Raw genomic sequence first — 17,788 nt, 5'->3', positions numbered from 1 at the left:
GGAAATTAGGTAGACAACTGTAATTGAAGTAAAGGTGTATGTATTTCTGAATGGTAAAGTGAAATAAAGATGTATTAGAATCAATGTTCACTATCTCAGAGTATTATTATGGCTGGAGGAAGTGAGAATTGGTGAGAATTTTGGAGACTGGGTGACCAGCTAGATTATTATGGGACCAGGGTTCTCTGGTGACAGAAAGGCAGCTCTAGAAGAGCAAGGACCTTGCCTGGCTTGTTCACTATGTATACCCTAGGCTTGCCACACAGTAAACACTAGATAAGTATTTGGTGAATTCAACAGAAGGGTTACTGAGACTAGAATGGACTTTTGAACAATCCAGGAGTGATGCTATAGAGAAAAATGATATCTAATTTAATTATCTACAAACAATCTCATTTTTATTAGTTGCAAACAATTTTTAAATTTTGGTGCGAGGAATCAAGTAAACATGCTTATCTACATTTAATCTGTTTGTGTTTTCTTTGGAATGAACTTTATCAACTCAGCCCAAAAAACTGGTTATGCCTTCAAGATAAAACACAAAGGAAAACATTAGCAGCTACTTGCTTCCTGTCAAGAGCGTAAGGACTGAGCCAACTGTAAATTCCAGTTCTAAAAGCATTTTAAATTGTGTCATTTCAAATAGGTAAGACAATACAAATGATAGAATAACTTACCTCTGAGGGATATTTATTATGATTGAGTTAGTGCATTAAAAGCCTATAAAGGCCTGGGCTTATAGTAAGAGAAACAAACAAACAAACAAATAAACAAACCATATACTTTGTGTAGAGAAGTAGTTAACTTACAACAAGATAGTAAGTAATTCTCTGATTTTAAATTTTACCATTATATATGTTTAAAGCCTTGAAGAAATTCAAAACAGACTCATAGATTTAAAAAGAAAAATTCAGAATATTTGCAAACAAAACCAGGGTATCACCTCAAAGATGTCATTGGGGGGTATCAGGATGTCCTGAGTATCCAATCATTCTGCCTTTTATTTATAGTCCTCCTACATTCCCACCCCCAGGTTTTACTTGGGTATGTGGCTGCCCTGCCATGTGAGACAACATTTCCCAACATCCCGTGTGGCTAGATGTGGCCACGCATAACTACTTCTGGGTTAAGGACACAGCAGTGGCATTGATTTGAGTAATCTCCTTAGGTACCAAGCTGTGTGTTCTGGTTTCTCTCTTTCTTCCTTTCTAATAAATGAAGGATAACAGGATAGGAAGAGGCCAATTAGCCCATCTTCCTGGCCTACCACATATCTGGACAATGACATATAAGAGAAATAAACTCTTACCTTCTGTAAGTCATTGAATTTTGAGTCCTTTGTGTCTTAACAGCTTAGACCATAAATCTAATATACAGGGGAAAATATAAAGGAGAATTAAATAAGAACTATATTGCTATATTGTGTTGTATTGTTTCCAGGTATTTTAAAATTTGGAGACATCTGCTCATCAAATTACCATTTAGAGAATACAATGGAAGCCTACAGAGTGGGTGAAAATATTTGCAATATTTGCAATAGGAAGCACTTGTGTCTAGAATATATAAAGAGCTCCTGCAATTCAATAATAAAAAAATCAGAGGACTTCTTCCATAATAAGTCATTTGGGGGCCTGTATTTCCATTAATATTCTGCCTGTTGGGGAGCATCCCAAGTATTTGCTTTGCCTTCAGGGCTTCTTGTATGGAGCCTGTGACAATCATCAATTTATTGCCTCAATTCCCAAATTCATTCTTTTTGCCTGCTTTGTTAAATGTCCTGGTCCCTTTCCTATTTTCCCTTTGCCACCTGGCCCTGGAGCTTTCTCTATCAGTTAGAGCAGGGTGGAGGGACATTGCAGGATGAAACGGTTTTACTTCTCAACTCTAGTGCATTTCTTTGCATGCTCTAGCTCAGCCCCAGGAGTTATACAGTTTCCTATAACAGTGATCACTATATTCCATAGAGTTACTCCTACTGGCAAATTCTTCATTTCTCCAATCTTGACTGCGCCCAGATTGCCTTGATGGAAAAGTTCAACCTTATGTACTTAATCTAATACTAATTAATGAAAGAAAAAGTTATTTGGAACCAGTAAAAAAATTTTCTGAAGTTCAAATTAGAAGGGAGAGTCTTCTCATTTTTCCTTTCTAATACTGTCTGTAGTTTGCTTATAGAATTAAATGATGATGAGATTTCAGGAAGATGTGCTTCTACCTCTTTACTCCTATCTCCATTCTAAAGCTTTGATTAATGTCCCCATGAGCCAGTTATCACTTTCTACTAGGGCAATAATTCCTCTCTGTTAGTAAACATAATTGGGGTATTTTTTCCCAGCAAAATGAATAAGCCCCTAAAAATGCCAGCTAGGCACTTGGCATCTGGATCGGGTCAAGTTCTCTTTGAAGCCAGGGCTATCCCCTAGTGCTATTCTCTTCAGGCCATGTTTCTCTTGGCTCTGTAATAAAATTTCACAAGATCCCTTGATCTAGGTTCTTAACTTAAATAGCCCCTTTCTAACTTAAATACTGAGCCAAAGAAGTTTAATTCCTATAAAATCACAAGTTACTATTTGCTGTTGTGGGCAGAAGAAACCCCACTTGGAGTTGGCTCTGCCAGAAGCCTGCAATCCCAAGAAGCCCCAGTCTCCTTTGGAGGAGAATTTTAGGACCTCCTAAATTTTAGGACCTCCTCACGGCCCTCCCCAGTGTTTGCACACTCCTGTACAAGAGAAGCTTGTAACATGCCCCCAGGCCATTGGGCCCCTGTCTGGTTTTCCAGGCGTGTCCCTCCCTTCCCCTTCTCTTCAAGATCCCACAGTTCAGATCTGCTTTCTGACTCTTGAGAAAAAAGGCAAAGTTCTTTCCTGCCTTCAGGCATGTGCGTTGGACTATTCTTCCTGCCTTTTACCCTTTACCCATCTTCACCCAATTCTCTCCTCCTTATCCTTCAAGCTTCACCTTAAACCTCCCTAAGATCTCCATCAAGATGCTCCATGACCCCTGCTCCCCCACTGCTCCAAATCTAAACCAAGTACGGCCATCGCTCCATGGTCTTTTCCTTCATAACCTGTATTAAATCTGTAATTATATGTTTGTATGTTGATTTGATTGAAGTCTGGCTCCTTCCTCAGACTTCAAGATGGAGGAGAGTAGGCATGACACCTGTTCTACTCACAACAGCATCCCTACATTGGCATACGGTAAGTGTACAAACAGTAAGCCCTCAATAGATACTAAGGGAGTCAGTATACAGCACAGTGGTCAAGCACATGGATTTTGGAGCCAGACTGCCTGGGTTTAAGGCCTCATTCTGGCTTCAGTAGCTATGTGCCCTCAGACAACTAACTTAATGTCAGTTTCTCCATCTACAAAACAGAGGTGATAACTGCACCTTACTGATAGGGTTGTTAAAATGATGAAGTTCGTAAATAATTGTAAATCACTTTATCACATGCCTATTAAATAATCAATTGGAGTCAAGCTCTTAAATACCATTTTCCCCTCTAAAGAGAGGAGCTAAATGAACTTTGAGGTCCTAAAATTCTATAACTGACACTTGTTAAATGAAAAGAAGTTATTTTAAAATAATACAGTGCTGTGATATAGTTAAAACTAATACATTTTAAAAATAGCATCAATTATACCACCTCTTAGGGTAATACAGTTTAGCAGTCACTAAAATGTTCAAGCCTACCTTGGAATATATGTGAAACTGGACAAAACTTGTATTTAGGCTATAGTTAAAATATAACACTTCAGTGTTTATAATAATTTTTTTAAAAATCTGGAATGTGTAAGTACATTTTGAAATGTTAACTCTATGCAATAACATTCAGCTACTACTGAAAATTTTATTTGCCAACATGGGAAGTGTTTAGTCATGTGAAAAAACAAAATTCAAAATTATATCTTTAATATTATGATGGAATATGATCTCATTATTATAGTGCTTTATACATATACGTCTAAGTGTATGTGTATAAAGGCAAACTTGAAGGAAACATGAAAAAATGGTAAAAATCTTGGGGTTGAAAAGTTTTAAATTATTGTTACTGTTGACCCAATATTAGGAAAACTTATAATTGATTTATTATTAATGACTCAAGTCAACAAAGGTACATTTTGTTCTAAAAATCATGCAATCATACAATCCAGCCCTATAGAGATTAAGAAACTGAGTCCCAGGGAAATACAGGTGCCTTGTCCAAGCAAATCCAGGAAAGTCAGTGTTTTCCCAATACACACAATTGCCCCTTACTAAAAAGTGTTACTAAGGTGATTTATTTTGCATTAACATTTTGAGAGAATAATTTTTTCATGTAAATGTTTCATATACAAAAGCTAATAGCTGATTTGAAGTAAAGCAAGTTTGTTATCTATGTAAAACTTCTCTCAGTCTTCTTCTTATTCATGCAAAACCTAAATACCAGAACCTTCTGTACTCTTAATAATTTCAGAGAAAATAAAGTGTGCTTCCTAGTCAGTATAAAGACAAGATCTTGAGATCTATCTATAAACTGACTTCAGGGACACCTGGGTGGTTCAGTCAGTTGAGTGTCTGATCATGCGATCATGAGATCGAGCCCCACGTCAGGAGCCACATTCAGTGGAGCAATGGAGCCTGCTTGAGATTCTCTCTTTCCCTCTTTCTGCCCCTCCCCCCTCTAAAAAACAAATAAAGAATAGAGTTGAACTAACTTTAGATTCTGAAGATAATAAACATATGACAGAAAATGCAGTTTAAGGAGGCCGCATTCACCAAAATGTCATTCTTCCAGATACTCCTTCACCTTTATCACATCTCTGTTTGATCTTTGGCCTAGTCACTAATTGACAGAGATTGCTAAAGCCCAGATCAAGGCCAGGAAAGCAGTAAGTGGCCAAGGAAGTTTACTTAGACTGGTAACATGGATAGAGACTTACAGAAAAACAGGTATGAAATTGGCAGGATGTGAAGCAAAATTCCAGAACAGATAAGTCTTAGAAGAATGTAGATCCTAGAGTCCAAAGGGAATGGATCCAAGCAGATTAGGAGGGAATCTATGAGAAAGTGACATAGGATCAACTGTTCATAATTCTGTCTTCAAAGGCAAAATTCCTTCCCCCCTTTTGTTTTGTTTTTTAGTTAAATTTAGAAGTCTACAATGGAAATTAATAGCAGGGTGACTAGGGAATGCTGTTGCAATGTAAAGAAATTTTAACCCAATTAGCATCATGTCAGCATCTTCTTCCTAATTCCTATTAAATATTCTGCTCCCCTCCACCAAGTCCTTCCTCACAGCTCCCCTCCCTAGCCTGGTGAGTCACACATCTTGCTCCACAAATTACCCTGTCATTAGTCTCAGGCACAAGTGAGTGATGTAGACAAGAGCAAGGGGGCTGGGAACCTTGCTGACAGTGACTCACTCACAGAAAAGCCTGGGGAAAGGCACTGATTCTGTCTTAATCTTCCCATCTGAGAGATGAGAGGATTGGCCTTAGAGTCTGCAAAGCCCTCTTGAGCACCACTGAAGAGTTCTGCAGGAGCTTTCCCACTAGCTAGTCCCAGGTAGGAAGAGTCAGCAAGACCACCACACACTGTCTATAATTAATTAGTAAAATAAAAAACAAAAAAAAACAAGAAACAGTGCAGTGTTTCACATACCACCTCAAAGAGCCGAAAACCTTGAGAAAGAACTATGAATGTAGAGTCAGAAAGCCCAGGTCTGAGCTCCAACCCTGCCTCTTAAAACTAAGTGAATTTGGGAGGGGGGCCTGGGTCGCTCAGTTAGTTGAGTGTCTGACTTTTGATTTCTACCCAGGTCATGATCTCAGGGTCATGAGATAGATCCCCACACTGGGTTCTGGGCTCTGTGTTCAGCAAGGAGTCTACTTGGGATTCTCTTTCTCCCTCTCCCTCTACCCCTCCTACCCCGTTCCCTTCCCTTTGCCTCTTTTTCTCTAAAATAATAAATAAATAAATCTTTTAAAAAAGATTTTATTTATCTATTCATGAGACACACACAGAGAGAGGCAGAGACACAGGCAGAGGGAGAAGCAGGCTCCATGTAGGGAGCCTGATGTGGGACTCGATCATGGGACCCCAGGATCATGCCCTGCCAAAGGCTGACACTCAATCACTGAGCCACTCAGGCATCCCTAAATAAATAAATCTTAAAAACAAAACAAAACCAAAGTGAACTTGGGCAACTCTCTGAATTCTTGGCTAGCTCACTTGCTCTATAGTGCTACTTCTACCTTCCACAAGGACCTATTACAGATTAAGAGTGATTTGGTATGTATAAATATCTGAACAGAGTAAAGTGCTGGATCTATGTTACAGAGTCACATTAACTTATCATCTTCACCTTACTAGGTCTGGGCAAGAAGCTGATGTCAGGCTGGTTTAAACAGTAAGATTAAGTGCTAAGTTTAAAAAGACTCCCCAAGGGAGAGTAATGGGACAGACACCCCTGTCCCCTTCCAGGTGCACTCTCTCCACCATCTCCACACTTCTCGCTGCTGGTAAAGGTAACTGATTTCATATCCTTCTTTCAGTAAGGGAAGCCTTCATAATGGGTACACCCTCGGCTAACCTAAACAGAAAACCTAGGGAAGGTAGAGAGGCTATACCACACAGTGTCATCTAGTTCAGACCTTTCAAATTATCAGACTTACCTGAGGTGATACCCAGACCACCCCCATGACACCCTGGGGTAGAATTTCTAGGACAGGACATATGTTAATCCAAGGCCTATAGGTTTATCAAGGAAGAGGGGTTTGGGACTCTGAATCCCCATCTTCACCCCTTTCCAGCTACCTGCGCTAGGTGAGTATGTGACTTATTCTAAGCTTTAAATTCCTCATCTGTAAAATATGTATATTTGTTATTTCCGTACAGACTAGGTCAGCATTAAACAAAGTCATGTGTCTAAATCACCATGTAACTTGCGGCATATAGTAAGTGCTGTAGGTGTTAGGATGGTCACTATTTACATTTCCTCATCAATGGCACCATGCACTTGCAGGTGGCCCATCACTCAGCCCTCATTCACTGATTTCCTCTAATACCCTCGTCAGCATGAAGGTTGCCTGGACTGAGTGTCAGTAAGGCAGTAGCTTTGCTGAAGCATGAGTGACACTTGGTGGGGTAACTCATTTCCTCAGTGACAGCAGGATTTCTTACATAACTGGAACCTGATGTGGGCAGTGTCACCAAAGGAATCATTTTATGAAAGACAGTATAGCTTACAGAAGGGTGTGGGGCCACATCTTGATCAAGTAGGAATTGTGTACATCCTTCTCACAGGAGAAGGAGGAGGATGCTGAGTTACTTTCAGGGAAGGTCTGGGGTTACCAAGGCACACTGATGAAGCAAGCCCCCAATTTTAATGTTTTAAAAATGTACACTTATGTAATGTTTAAAGGCAGGGTTTCCTGTCACGCTGCCTGCTGCCCCCACAGAATGAAGCACTCTTTGGAAAAGAACAAGATGACAAAGATTCTAGTAATCTTCAGATGAGGGTGAGGTGCAGTGGGTGGGGGAACATACAGTAGAGGGCAAGAAAATGGGGAAGGAGTGCAGGAAAGAAAATCTCGATTGCATGTTCTCAACAGTTTTCTTCTTAACTCTGAAATCACAAAAAAAGTTAGAACAATAAAAGGCAAGATTTCCCTATGGCCAAGAACTGCTGGTGTAGGGCTGGGAGATTGGCACCTGCTGGAAGAATCAGTTTCTGCTCCCTGCTTTGTCTGTCAATGGCCACCAGCCCTTGTTATTTATTCATCATAAAAAAAAATAATTCATAAGATCTCCAAACTGAGCAGAACAAGTCATTCCTATCCAGTCTCTAGCTACTGCAAGAGGCCCCTTAAAGAAAAATACATATGTCTAACACTCATATTTTAAGTAGATGGGGGAGAGACAGAGACAGAGATCAAGAGAGACAGAGACTTATTCAGGGCATCTGCAAGGTCTAGTACATAGGGAAAATAGGTCATTTATTCATTCTTCTGGCTTTGATTAATGATTAAACCTATGGCTTCAAACTGAGAGCTATTTTGCCTACAAAAGTGTCTGGAAGGAGAAATATCCTGGATATATTGTATGAAAATATAACATATTATTTAAAAAATAAAAATTTCAGAAAAAAAAATTCAGGGCACCCAGGTGGCTCAGTTGGTTAAGTGTCTGACTTTGGCTTGGGTCACAGGGTCCTCGGATCAAGCCCTATGTCAGGCTCTGTGGTCAGTGAAAAGTCGGCTTCTCCCTCTCCCTCTGCTCCTTGCTCAACTTGTCCTCTCTCTTTCAGATAAATAAATAAAATCTTTTAAAAAAATCCCTGGGTTTCTAGACTTTTCAAACAAATATTCTTTTCAAGAGGATATCCTTAACTTTCTCTCCAATATATTTTTATAAAAATTTCATTCTGGGGGACCCCTGAGTGGCTCAGTGGTTGAATGTCTGCCTTTGGCTCAGGGCATGATCCCGGAGCTCCACGATCAAGTCCTGTGTCTGGCTTCCCGTGAGGAGCCTGCTTCTCCCTCTGCCTGTGTCTCTACCTTTCTCTCTGTGTCTCTCATGAAAAAATAAATAAAATCTTAAAAAAAATTTTCATTTCAGTCTCTGATTTCTGTCTATTAATACAAATCAATGCTATGAATAAGAGAAAACACCATAGACATAGACACCGTAACATATGTAGACACTGTAGACACCGCTAATATATGTAGAGTTTCTTACGTCAAAGCCACACATAGCACAAGGCCAACTCCTTTTTCTCTGGAGGACAGAAGTTGAACATGGGCCAGTGTGATTGTCTGGCTCCTTCTCTATTGATCCTGATTTGGCATTTCCAGTTTCCTAAGTCTCCTTTTTTTTTAAGTTCTTTTTCTTTAAGCTAAGATTTATTGGCTATTTCCTCAAAATTTGTTTTTGTCAAGGAATATAGTTGGCCAAAGTGCTACTGGGAATGGCGAGTCTGAATTTGGCCCACATGTGAACCCAGAGAAGAATAGAGGTAGGATTGGAATAGACATGACCCACAAGGCAGGTTGCTGACTCCATGTGCCATATGAAGGGATTCAGAGTTCCTCCTCTGTGTCATTTGTTTAGTGAAATTTAAATATGGATGTCTGAAGGTCATTGTGAAAGAAAGGAATGCCCTGAAAGAAAGTGAACAGAAGGATCCCATGATATTCAACAGCAAATATCCCAGGTGCAAGTACTGTCTGAAACATACATAAAATAGACTGCTCTAAATTTGTGTCCAGTCTCTTAAAATATACCAAGCGATCTCTAGCGGATACCAAGCGATCTCTTCACCTCAGTGAAGTCCTTTTGTTCAAGGGGAAGGAGAGCCCTTGAGGCTTCTCTTCCCTGCCAAGTAAAGCTGTTTATCAGTAAATTTTTCTTCCTGCTCGTCTATGAGGTTGGGAATGTTACTCAGCTGCCACCTTAGGAAATCTGAGCAATTTCAACCTTTGCCATGCTGTCAGGTGGATGTTTACAGGGTGTGGTGGCAGAAGAGGAGTCACATTTACATATTCCACAGCAATTCTGAAATCGCTCAGCCTCTGTCACTCTGTCATGCATCAATCAGTGATATCATCGAGTACTATGTACAGAGGACGCTGAGCTTCTGGCCCAGGAGCAGCTCCACCTTTACACTATGGCTTTGTTTGAAAAGACCCCACTCCGGACTTCCTCTGGTCATACATCTTTCCCACTGGGTGAGGAGTCCATAGACCCAAGGCCATATGCCCACCCACACACCATACCCCCTTCCTAGACTTGCTAGGGGTAAGTAGGACCTGAGAATTCCCTGCCTAAACACCTCTAAGTCCACTTCCAAGGCCTGCATGGGCCCTTCCTCAAGTCTGTCCTCTGAAAAGTGACAGCACATTATACAACTAGGCCCAAGGATGGCCAAAAGGAGACTGTTGGGGAGGAGACAAAGAGACTCCCACTTGGACACACACACAGGGTTGTCTGCACACATGTGCACTGGGCTTTTAGCTAAGCAGGACAAAAAGAGGGCCAGGCTGAGGGCTGGACAACTCCACATTACTCTTGCCCTGGGCCCCTCCAATGTTAGGGGCGGGCCTGTCCACAGGGCCTCAGGGTAGGTCTGCAACTCTAGAGGTCCCAGGAATTCTGGAAGCCAAAGATCCATGCAGGCTGAGCAGCCACCAGAGGAGCTGGTAGCATGACCCAGACAGAAATCCTCATGTAACTTCTGACTGTCCAGCTGAACCACACTCCTCCCCAGAGAAAGCACCTTCCTTGTTAGCAGAAAGTAGTTTATTCACTCTGGCTTCCCCCTGCTTCCCCATCCCCCCACTATTTACTCTCACCTCACTAGAAAGCAGGCAGGGGAAATATATTTGTGATTAATGGGGTTAGTGTTTAGCAAGATTTTGATAAGAAGGTATAGAAAAGTATAGGCCCAAGGAGGGTGTGAAATGGGGGCGTGCCTTTGTCCTGAACCCCTTTTGCCTTTTCTACTGATCCGTTAGGAATTGGTTAGGTGGGAGGTGGGGTGAAGGCCCCATGCCAGCAAGGACTGTTGGTGCAGGTGAAGTATGAGGAACGTGAATCAGATCCCCAGCAGCTGTGCTATCTGCCTTCGCAGCTGTAAACTGGGAGTGATAGCACTGTCTCTTCAGAGACCATTACAGAAGTTCAAGGAGACGCTCACAATTACAACTCACAACTCTCCTGCATATCACCATTAATGTAATTCTTTCACCAGCATTTGCTCATTGTATCCTCACCACAATGATAATTATTCATACCCCCCAAATTTACAGATGCAAAGAGAAGTTTAGAGGGATCAAGTGACTTGCTCCAGGTAACATGGAGCCAGACCCAAAGTTAGGCACTGAGGGTACTGGTACTTGACTTTGCCTTTCATCAATATTTGTGAACATGCACTATGAATAACTCTTCTTCATACAGATAATCATTCTCAATTGTCACCTTTGATGACTTTGAAGAAATGTGTTTTTGAAAGCCCTTCTCCCACAGTGGGGAGACTGAAAGCTGGAAACCTGCAGGACAAACAGAGCCAACTCTCTTCCTTCAGACTGGAAAGGAGGCTTGGGGAAACGGGAAGGGGAGGGTAAGGAGGGGGCCAGGCCAGAGCACAGACATGGCAAATGGCAAATACCATCTAAGCTAGTGGAGCTCTTTGCCACCTGGTGCTGTGGAAGGAAACTTTCACTCAACATCTCTCGAGAAGAAAAGAGCATGGATCTACAGTATATCATAGAGAATAACATGATACTTGCCTTGCCCCAAACACCTCTCCCCCCGGAACACACAAAACGATACCATATAGTAAGAAAGCTCTGGGTCACAGACATAGTTTTCCAAGATCACAGTTAAGAAAACACAGTAGAGGTAAAATAAAATAAAATGTAAATAGCAGTAATTACCTTGAGTATATATGATAGCTTTCTGTGAAGGGATTCAAGAACTATATATGTGTATATATATATATAAATAAAAGTTTTGCCTTTACTTTCACAACATCCCTGCAGAAGCAGAAAAGGGAAACATAATCAATCGACTACATAGTTTATGCCCATAAGTTTCCTTCTGGTTCTAAAACCCTAAGTTGGATTTACAAATCGGTGGCAGAACTTGGTGGAGGCTGACCTGGGAGTACCAGTCAGTTTCTTTTGCCCTGCATGGTGCTTTAAAATAAGTTGAGCTGAATCTAAACTCTAGGAATTTTCACATAAAAATCCGGATTCACAGCCTCATTTGAAAAACAAAAGAAAACAAAACAATAAAATCAGAAGACCTGGCAATTGTCACAGGACCTGCAGGCCTTAAGTGAGGCATAAGCTTTATCATCTGGCCCTATGCTCATTTCAGTTACCTACCGGCCTTCTAAGGCATTAACTTTGTGATTCCTTATGTCTCTAAGATTTATCAATGTGAATTATGCCTTCAAAGTCAGTGCAACTTAAGACAATAAGAGCTTAGCACTGCCTAGTATAGTGATTATAGTTATATCAGCACAGGGTTTTGGAAAGAACCAGTTGTGACTCACTCATTAGTGTCCTGGTTCTCAAAACTGGCTCTTTAGGGAGGATTACCTGGAAAATATTTTTAAGTCATTCTCTCCTTATTTCAAATCGCATAAATCAGGATCTCTGAAGGCGCTATCCTGGCATCTGTATTGTTATTGTTGCTTAACAAACATATTTAATAAAGCTTAAGGATGCACATGGTAAAGTAACAAATCACAAAAGTAAACACACCTGGGTTATAACCAGCATCCAAACCAAGAAACATGATATTATCAGCACCCCAGATACTCCATTTGTGTCTCTGCCCAGTTACTACCCCATTTTCTCCAACTATCCTAGCCTAACTTTGAACACCACAGATTAATGTTGCCTCTCCTTAAGCTTCATATGAACGGGATCACACTGACTACATTCTTTTGTATCTAGATTCTTTCCCTCAACATTCATGACTGAGACACATCTAGGCTGATGTGTGTACAGCAGCTGACTCATTTTCACTGGTGTTTAGTATTCCACGGTATGACTACCACAATCTATTTTTTCATTTTCCTGTTGGGGGAAATTTGAGGTTTGTTTTTTTTTTTTAAATTGACGGCTATAACAAATAAGGCTACTCTCTGTGAATATTCTCGAGCATGTCTTTGGTAAACATATGTATTTATTTCTGTAGGGCAGTGGAAATAGTAGACCACAGGTATACATATGCTCTCATTTAATAGATCTGTTGACCAGTTTTCTAGGGCTGTTGTGCCAATATATACTCCCACATCTGTGTATGAGAGTTACAGCTGAACATTCTCATCAACAAATCTGCTGTTGATCTTTTAAATGTTAGCCTCTTTGCTGGGTGTGTAGCAGTACTTTACTGTAGTTGTAACATGCATTCCCCTAATAGCCAATAAGGTTGAGCACATTTCATGTTTCTTGGCCATTTGAATATGCTCTTTTGTGAAGTACCTGTTCAGAATTTTGCCCAGTTTTCTATTGTGTTGGTCTATCTTTTCTAATGGACTTCTTTTCTTTATTCTGAATATGACTCCTTGTTGTTTATATGCATGGCAATATCTTTTGCAGTTTGTCTTTTATTCTTTTAATGGTAAACTTTGATGAAAGGAAGTTATTAGTTTTAATATGGTCCAATTTATAGATCTTTTCCATTATATTAGTACTCTCTATGTCTTCTTTAAAAAAATCACTGCCTACCCCAAAGTTATTAATATATCGTATTTTGTTATCTAGAATAGTCCTGTCCAATAGAAAAACAGTGAGAGCCAAATATGTAACTTAAAGTTTTCTTGTAGTTGCATTTTAAACAGTAAAAAAAGTGAAATTAATTTTAATAATGTATTTTATTTGACCCAACATATATATTTAAAATATTATCATTTCAACATATAATCAACATAAAAATTATTAATGAGACATTTTTATTTCTTTCTCTATAGTAAGGTTTTGAAATCTGTTGTGCATTTTGCACTTAGAACCTATCTCTATTGGATCAGCCACATTTCAAGGACTCAGTAGCAACAAGGAGCTAGCAGGTGCCATAGTGAACAATGCAGATCTAGAAATTATCATTTTATCTGCCAGTTTTACCTACCACACTTACTTTAACATTCATATGTGTATAAACTTTTAAAAGATTTTATTTATTTATTTTAGAGAGAGAGAGTACCTGCACATGAGCAGGGAGAGGGGCGGGGGGGGGGGGGAGGGAAAGGGAGAAAATCTCAAGCAGACTCCCCACTGAGCACTGAGCCTCACCATTCCAACATCATGACCTGAGTCAAAGCCATGAGTCAGATACTTAACCAACTGAGTCACCCAGGCACCCCAAGGTGTATAAATTTTGAGGTTAGAATCAAGATTCAGCTTATTTTCCCATCTGTATATTCAAAGGACCTTCCCTTATATAGAGTATCAGTGTTATCACAAATCAAAGGTCCAAATATGTAGAGGCTCATTTCTAGAATCTCCAGTCCATTTCATTGGTCAACTATGAGTTTGGCTTTAGCATTTTTTTAAAATGCTAGTTGATTCTTATATTCAGTCAGTATTGAGAACCACTACCAGGAGGTCACAAAATTTATTAGTAGCTATGACCAGAAATTTTTGAGTGAAGTGGAATGGAATAGAAAACATTGCTATGTACCAAGGATTGTTTTTTTTTCCCAAGGATTGTTTTATGAAATGTTTATTTCAGTTACTCTGTGAGTGTGTTTCTAAGCTGAGGTCTAAAAAGTATTTCTTACCATCAGTGATGGTCCAAAAAAAAAAAGTTTGAAATCCACTATAATAGTGGATAGTAGTATTTCATCTGTGAAACAATTACTTGGGAAAATCCAGCTCACATATTATTTTATAATCATCATCTAAAATTGCTCTGAAGTTTTACTCTTACACATTTGGTGATAGACCTCCACACAAAGCAGATCTCCATTTATAACAAGTTAGGGAAGGCCAGTCATGGCTAGTGGAACAAGAGGAGCTCATGATAAAACCCTGTAACTCTGACCCAAAGTGGAATATGATAATGTGTCCGTGACACGAACATTGCAAAAGAAAATTGCTAATCTGCACAATTTGAGATTTGTTCAGCATCACTAGATTTTATGTTTTTCAAGTTTTAGTTGGATGTCAAACAAGAAAACAAAATTTGAGGGGAAGAAATTGAAACCAATTTAGTTATTAAGTGATGTTAAGTGACCTTTGTTATTGAAAAAATGCTATCAATATTTGCTTGTATCTTGCAATGATTGTTTTATTGTTCAATCTGTGTCAAGATCAATCTAATCAACAACTATTTCTCGACTATCCACTAAAATATGTCTGGCAAAGGAATCAAATTTTTTTAAAAAATGGACTTTGTTCTTTCATATAAGAACTCTATAGAGAAAAAATGGATTGTGGCATATGATTTTCCCTTGTTGAGTACTTTTTTTAGAACACAGATATAATAAATAAAAATGATTTCAAGCCCCTACATGTAATATTTTCTCTTCAAATAACCTAAGTACGTGCCTTGGCTGTAATTTTTACAGTTTTCCCATTAAGAGAGGAAGGAGAGATATATTTGATGGTCATTTAACAATATATACAAGTGTTGAATTGTTATTTTGTACACCTGAAACTCGTATCATGTTCTAAATCAATTATACCTCAATTAAAAAAAATAGCTGGAGATCTGTTTTCATTTCTCCCTTCTCCAGTCCTCACGACCACATGTCACATGTTTCAGGAGGCACAGCTATGAGATGGAAGAAGATAGAGCCATCTATTACAGGAGAAGAAAAAAGTATTGGTTGCACACCCACACAGTATACGTGTCTTTTGGTTTTGTTTTTATACGGTGCACCTGCACATGGAAGTGTGTGTGTGTGTGGGGGGGTGTATCAATCCTAAACAGATTTGGAAATGTTGATTAGATATCTCCATTTCTTGTTTTCCAGAAGATATAATTCAGAGATCAATAAAGAGGAAACTTCCCACTGAATTGAAATCTGCATATACCAAACATCAACTATGCATTAGGCCTCTGGTCTGTTCGACTTACTCATGAGCCCTCTCCATAGACTCTCTAGTGGCGAGGTGGGAAACAAAGAAGGAGAAGGAGAAGGGGAATGAGAAAGGGAAGGAGTAGGGGAAGGGGAAGGGGAAGAGGAAAGGGGAAGGGGAAAGGAGAAGAAGAAGAAGGAGAAGAAGAAGAAGTGGTTACTAAAACAAATCAAACCCCTTTAACTTTACATTTTTTACATTTGAGGGGAATGTAGACACTTGCAACTCACCAAGTTTTAAATTCTCATACTTAGGAAAGGTGAAATTTGTTTCAAGGTCACCCAAGCCAAAAGTCTGAGCTTTCTCAGACTTTAAGTTATGATAATAATGAAATTTGGGAATAACTGATTCAAAAACACAATGATTGGGAATCCCTGGGTGGCTCAGCGGTTAAGCGCCTGCCTTCGGCACAGGGCGTGATCCTGAAGACCGGGGATCAAGTCCCACATCAGGCTCCCAGCATGGAGCCTGCTTCTGCCTCTCTCTCTCTCTCTCTCTCTCTCTCTCTCTGTGTGTGTGTCTCTCATGAATAAGTAAATAAAATCTTTAAAACAAAACAAAAAACACAGTGATTGCTGAAGTCCATTTATGATCAAACATCTGTCTACCAATAACAGAAAGCCCTATAGAGAATTTTGGCTGTTAAAGTGTTGTACAAGGTCAAAGATTCTTGATACCCCCATTCACTTGCCATTTGAAGGTTTTATATCTAAGCCTTATTTTATTTTAATTAGGTTTTTTAGCTTGGTTCATAATTTTAAAAAATCTGCTGCAAGATGCAATCTTAAGGCAATATATATAGTATGACCCACAAAATGATGAGATTGACTGTTGCATAGAGCTTAGGAAAATAAGCCTTGCTACTTTAGACAGGCTTCTTTCATAATGCCAATAGTCTGGTCTAGTCTAGGGCTGCCCCAAAGATATCTTCAATCATTCTGAGTCCTCCAAGTAAATAAAACAACAAACTTGGGTCATGTAGGACCAAAAAGGTTGGCGTACTGGCTGTGCAGGTGTTTCTTTCTTTCTTTTTAAGATGTCATTTATTTATTCATGAAAGACACAGAGAGAGAGGCAGAGACATAGGCAGAGGGAGAAGCAGGCTCCCTTCCCTGTAGGCAGCCTGATGCAGGACTCAATCCCAGGATCCTGGGATCCTGACCTGAACCAAAGGCAGACGCTCAACCACTGAGCCACCCAGGCGTCTCTATGCAGCTATTTCTAAGAGAAGGGAGACCTGCGTTTGATTCCAAAGGGAGCTTTCCTATATTCCTCTACCTGTCTGCTATAATCTACAATTCATCAGGATCTAAAATTAGGGACAGGTTGCCAAAACACCATTCTTGTTGCCAACTAGCCCGTCTTATGCACTTGACTATAGGCTTTTAGGCAGTAAATAAGTCAATCGCTTTTGTCCAAATCCACCTTTATAAAGGTATATTATCTCCAGTCCAGCCTTTGGACTACATCCCTAAATTTACATTGGGGAGGCCTTGGAAAGCCCAGGGCTGTTGTACAGATGGCCTGGAGCCCAAGGTAAATGAATGGCTGCCATACTACACTCTATTTTATGCGACCTTGGAGCCAGACCCTCCTCCCATGCACAGCCTGTCAGCGATGCCTTGAGGGCCTAAGAAAACTCAAATGAACTGTGTGTGTGTGTGTGTGTGTGAAGGCATGAATAGAAACATATCTTTCCTATAACTCTGCAATGATTAGCACAATAAACTGATCCTTGCAAAAGAGGTATCTGATGTTCTTGCTTTTTGCCTGATTTCACTATGCTTTGGGGGACTCCTAACCTAAGATGTTAACTGCTATGTTTCAGAGGCTGTGTCAAGGCCAGATCAGCTCCACTATGGAGGATCTCAATAATCTTAACCTGATTTTCTTTTTTTTTTTTTTAAATTTCAGGGTTTTTTAATTTAAATTCAATTTGCCAACATATAGTGTAACACCCCATGCTCATCCCATCAAGTGTCCTCCTCAGTGCCCGTCATCCAGTTACCCCATCCCCCAACCCACCTCCCCTTTTGCAACCCGTTGTTTGTTTCCCAGAGTTAGGTGTCTCTCATGGTTTGTCTCCCTCTCTATTTTTTCCCACTCAGTTCCCCTCCTTTCCCTTATAATCCCTTTTACTATTTCTTATATTCCACATATGAGTAAAACCATATGACTGTCTTTTTTCTGATTGACTTGTTTCACTCGTATA

At 39.8% G+C, this 17,788-nt stretch overlaps 1 protein-coding gene across 10 annotated transcripts in view; it reads right to left on the bottom strand.

Annotated features, from left to right (window-relative positions):
* CERS3 (ceramide synthase 3) overlaps window positions 1–17,788 on the bottom strand; it is a 121,263-nt gene that overhangs the window by 89,728 nt on the left and 13,747 nt on the right. For 4 of the 10 annotated variants that reach the window (XM_077869648.1, XM_077869659.1, XM_077869667.1 and 1 more), the window contains one exon: window positions 1,310–1,366. The exons of 2 other annotated variants lie outside the window; for them this stretch is intronic. In XM_077869648.1, coding sequence (XP_077725774.1) covers window positions 1,310–1,323 — 14 coding nt within the window. In that variant the 5' untranslated portion in view covers window positions 1,324–1,366. Of the gene's footprint in view, window positions 1–1,309; window positions 1,367–4,923; window positions 5,041–15,179; window positions 15,296–17,788 lie in introns of all 10 variants that reach the window. 4 more of the 10 variants (XM_077869651.1, XM_077869657.1, XM_077869652.1 and 1 more) reach the window with 3 other exon arrangements.

This window comes from Canis aureus, chromosome 2 (assembly GCF_053574225.1).
Source record: "Canis aureus isolate CA01 chromosome 2, VMU_Caureus_v.1.0, whole genome shotgun sequence".
Taxonomy (NCBI): domain Eukaryota; kingdom Metazoa; phylum Chordata; class Mammalia; order Carnivora; family Canidae; genus Canis; species Canis aureus.
This window is presented reverse-complemented; position numbering and strand designations above follow the sequence as displayed.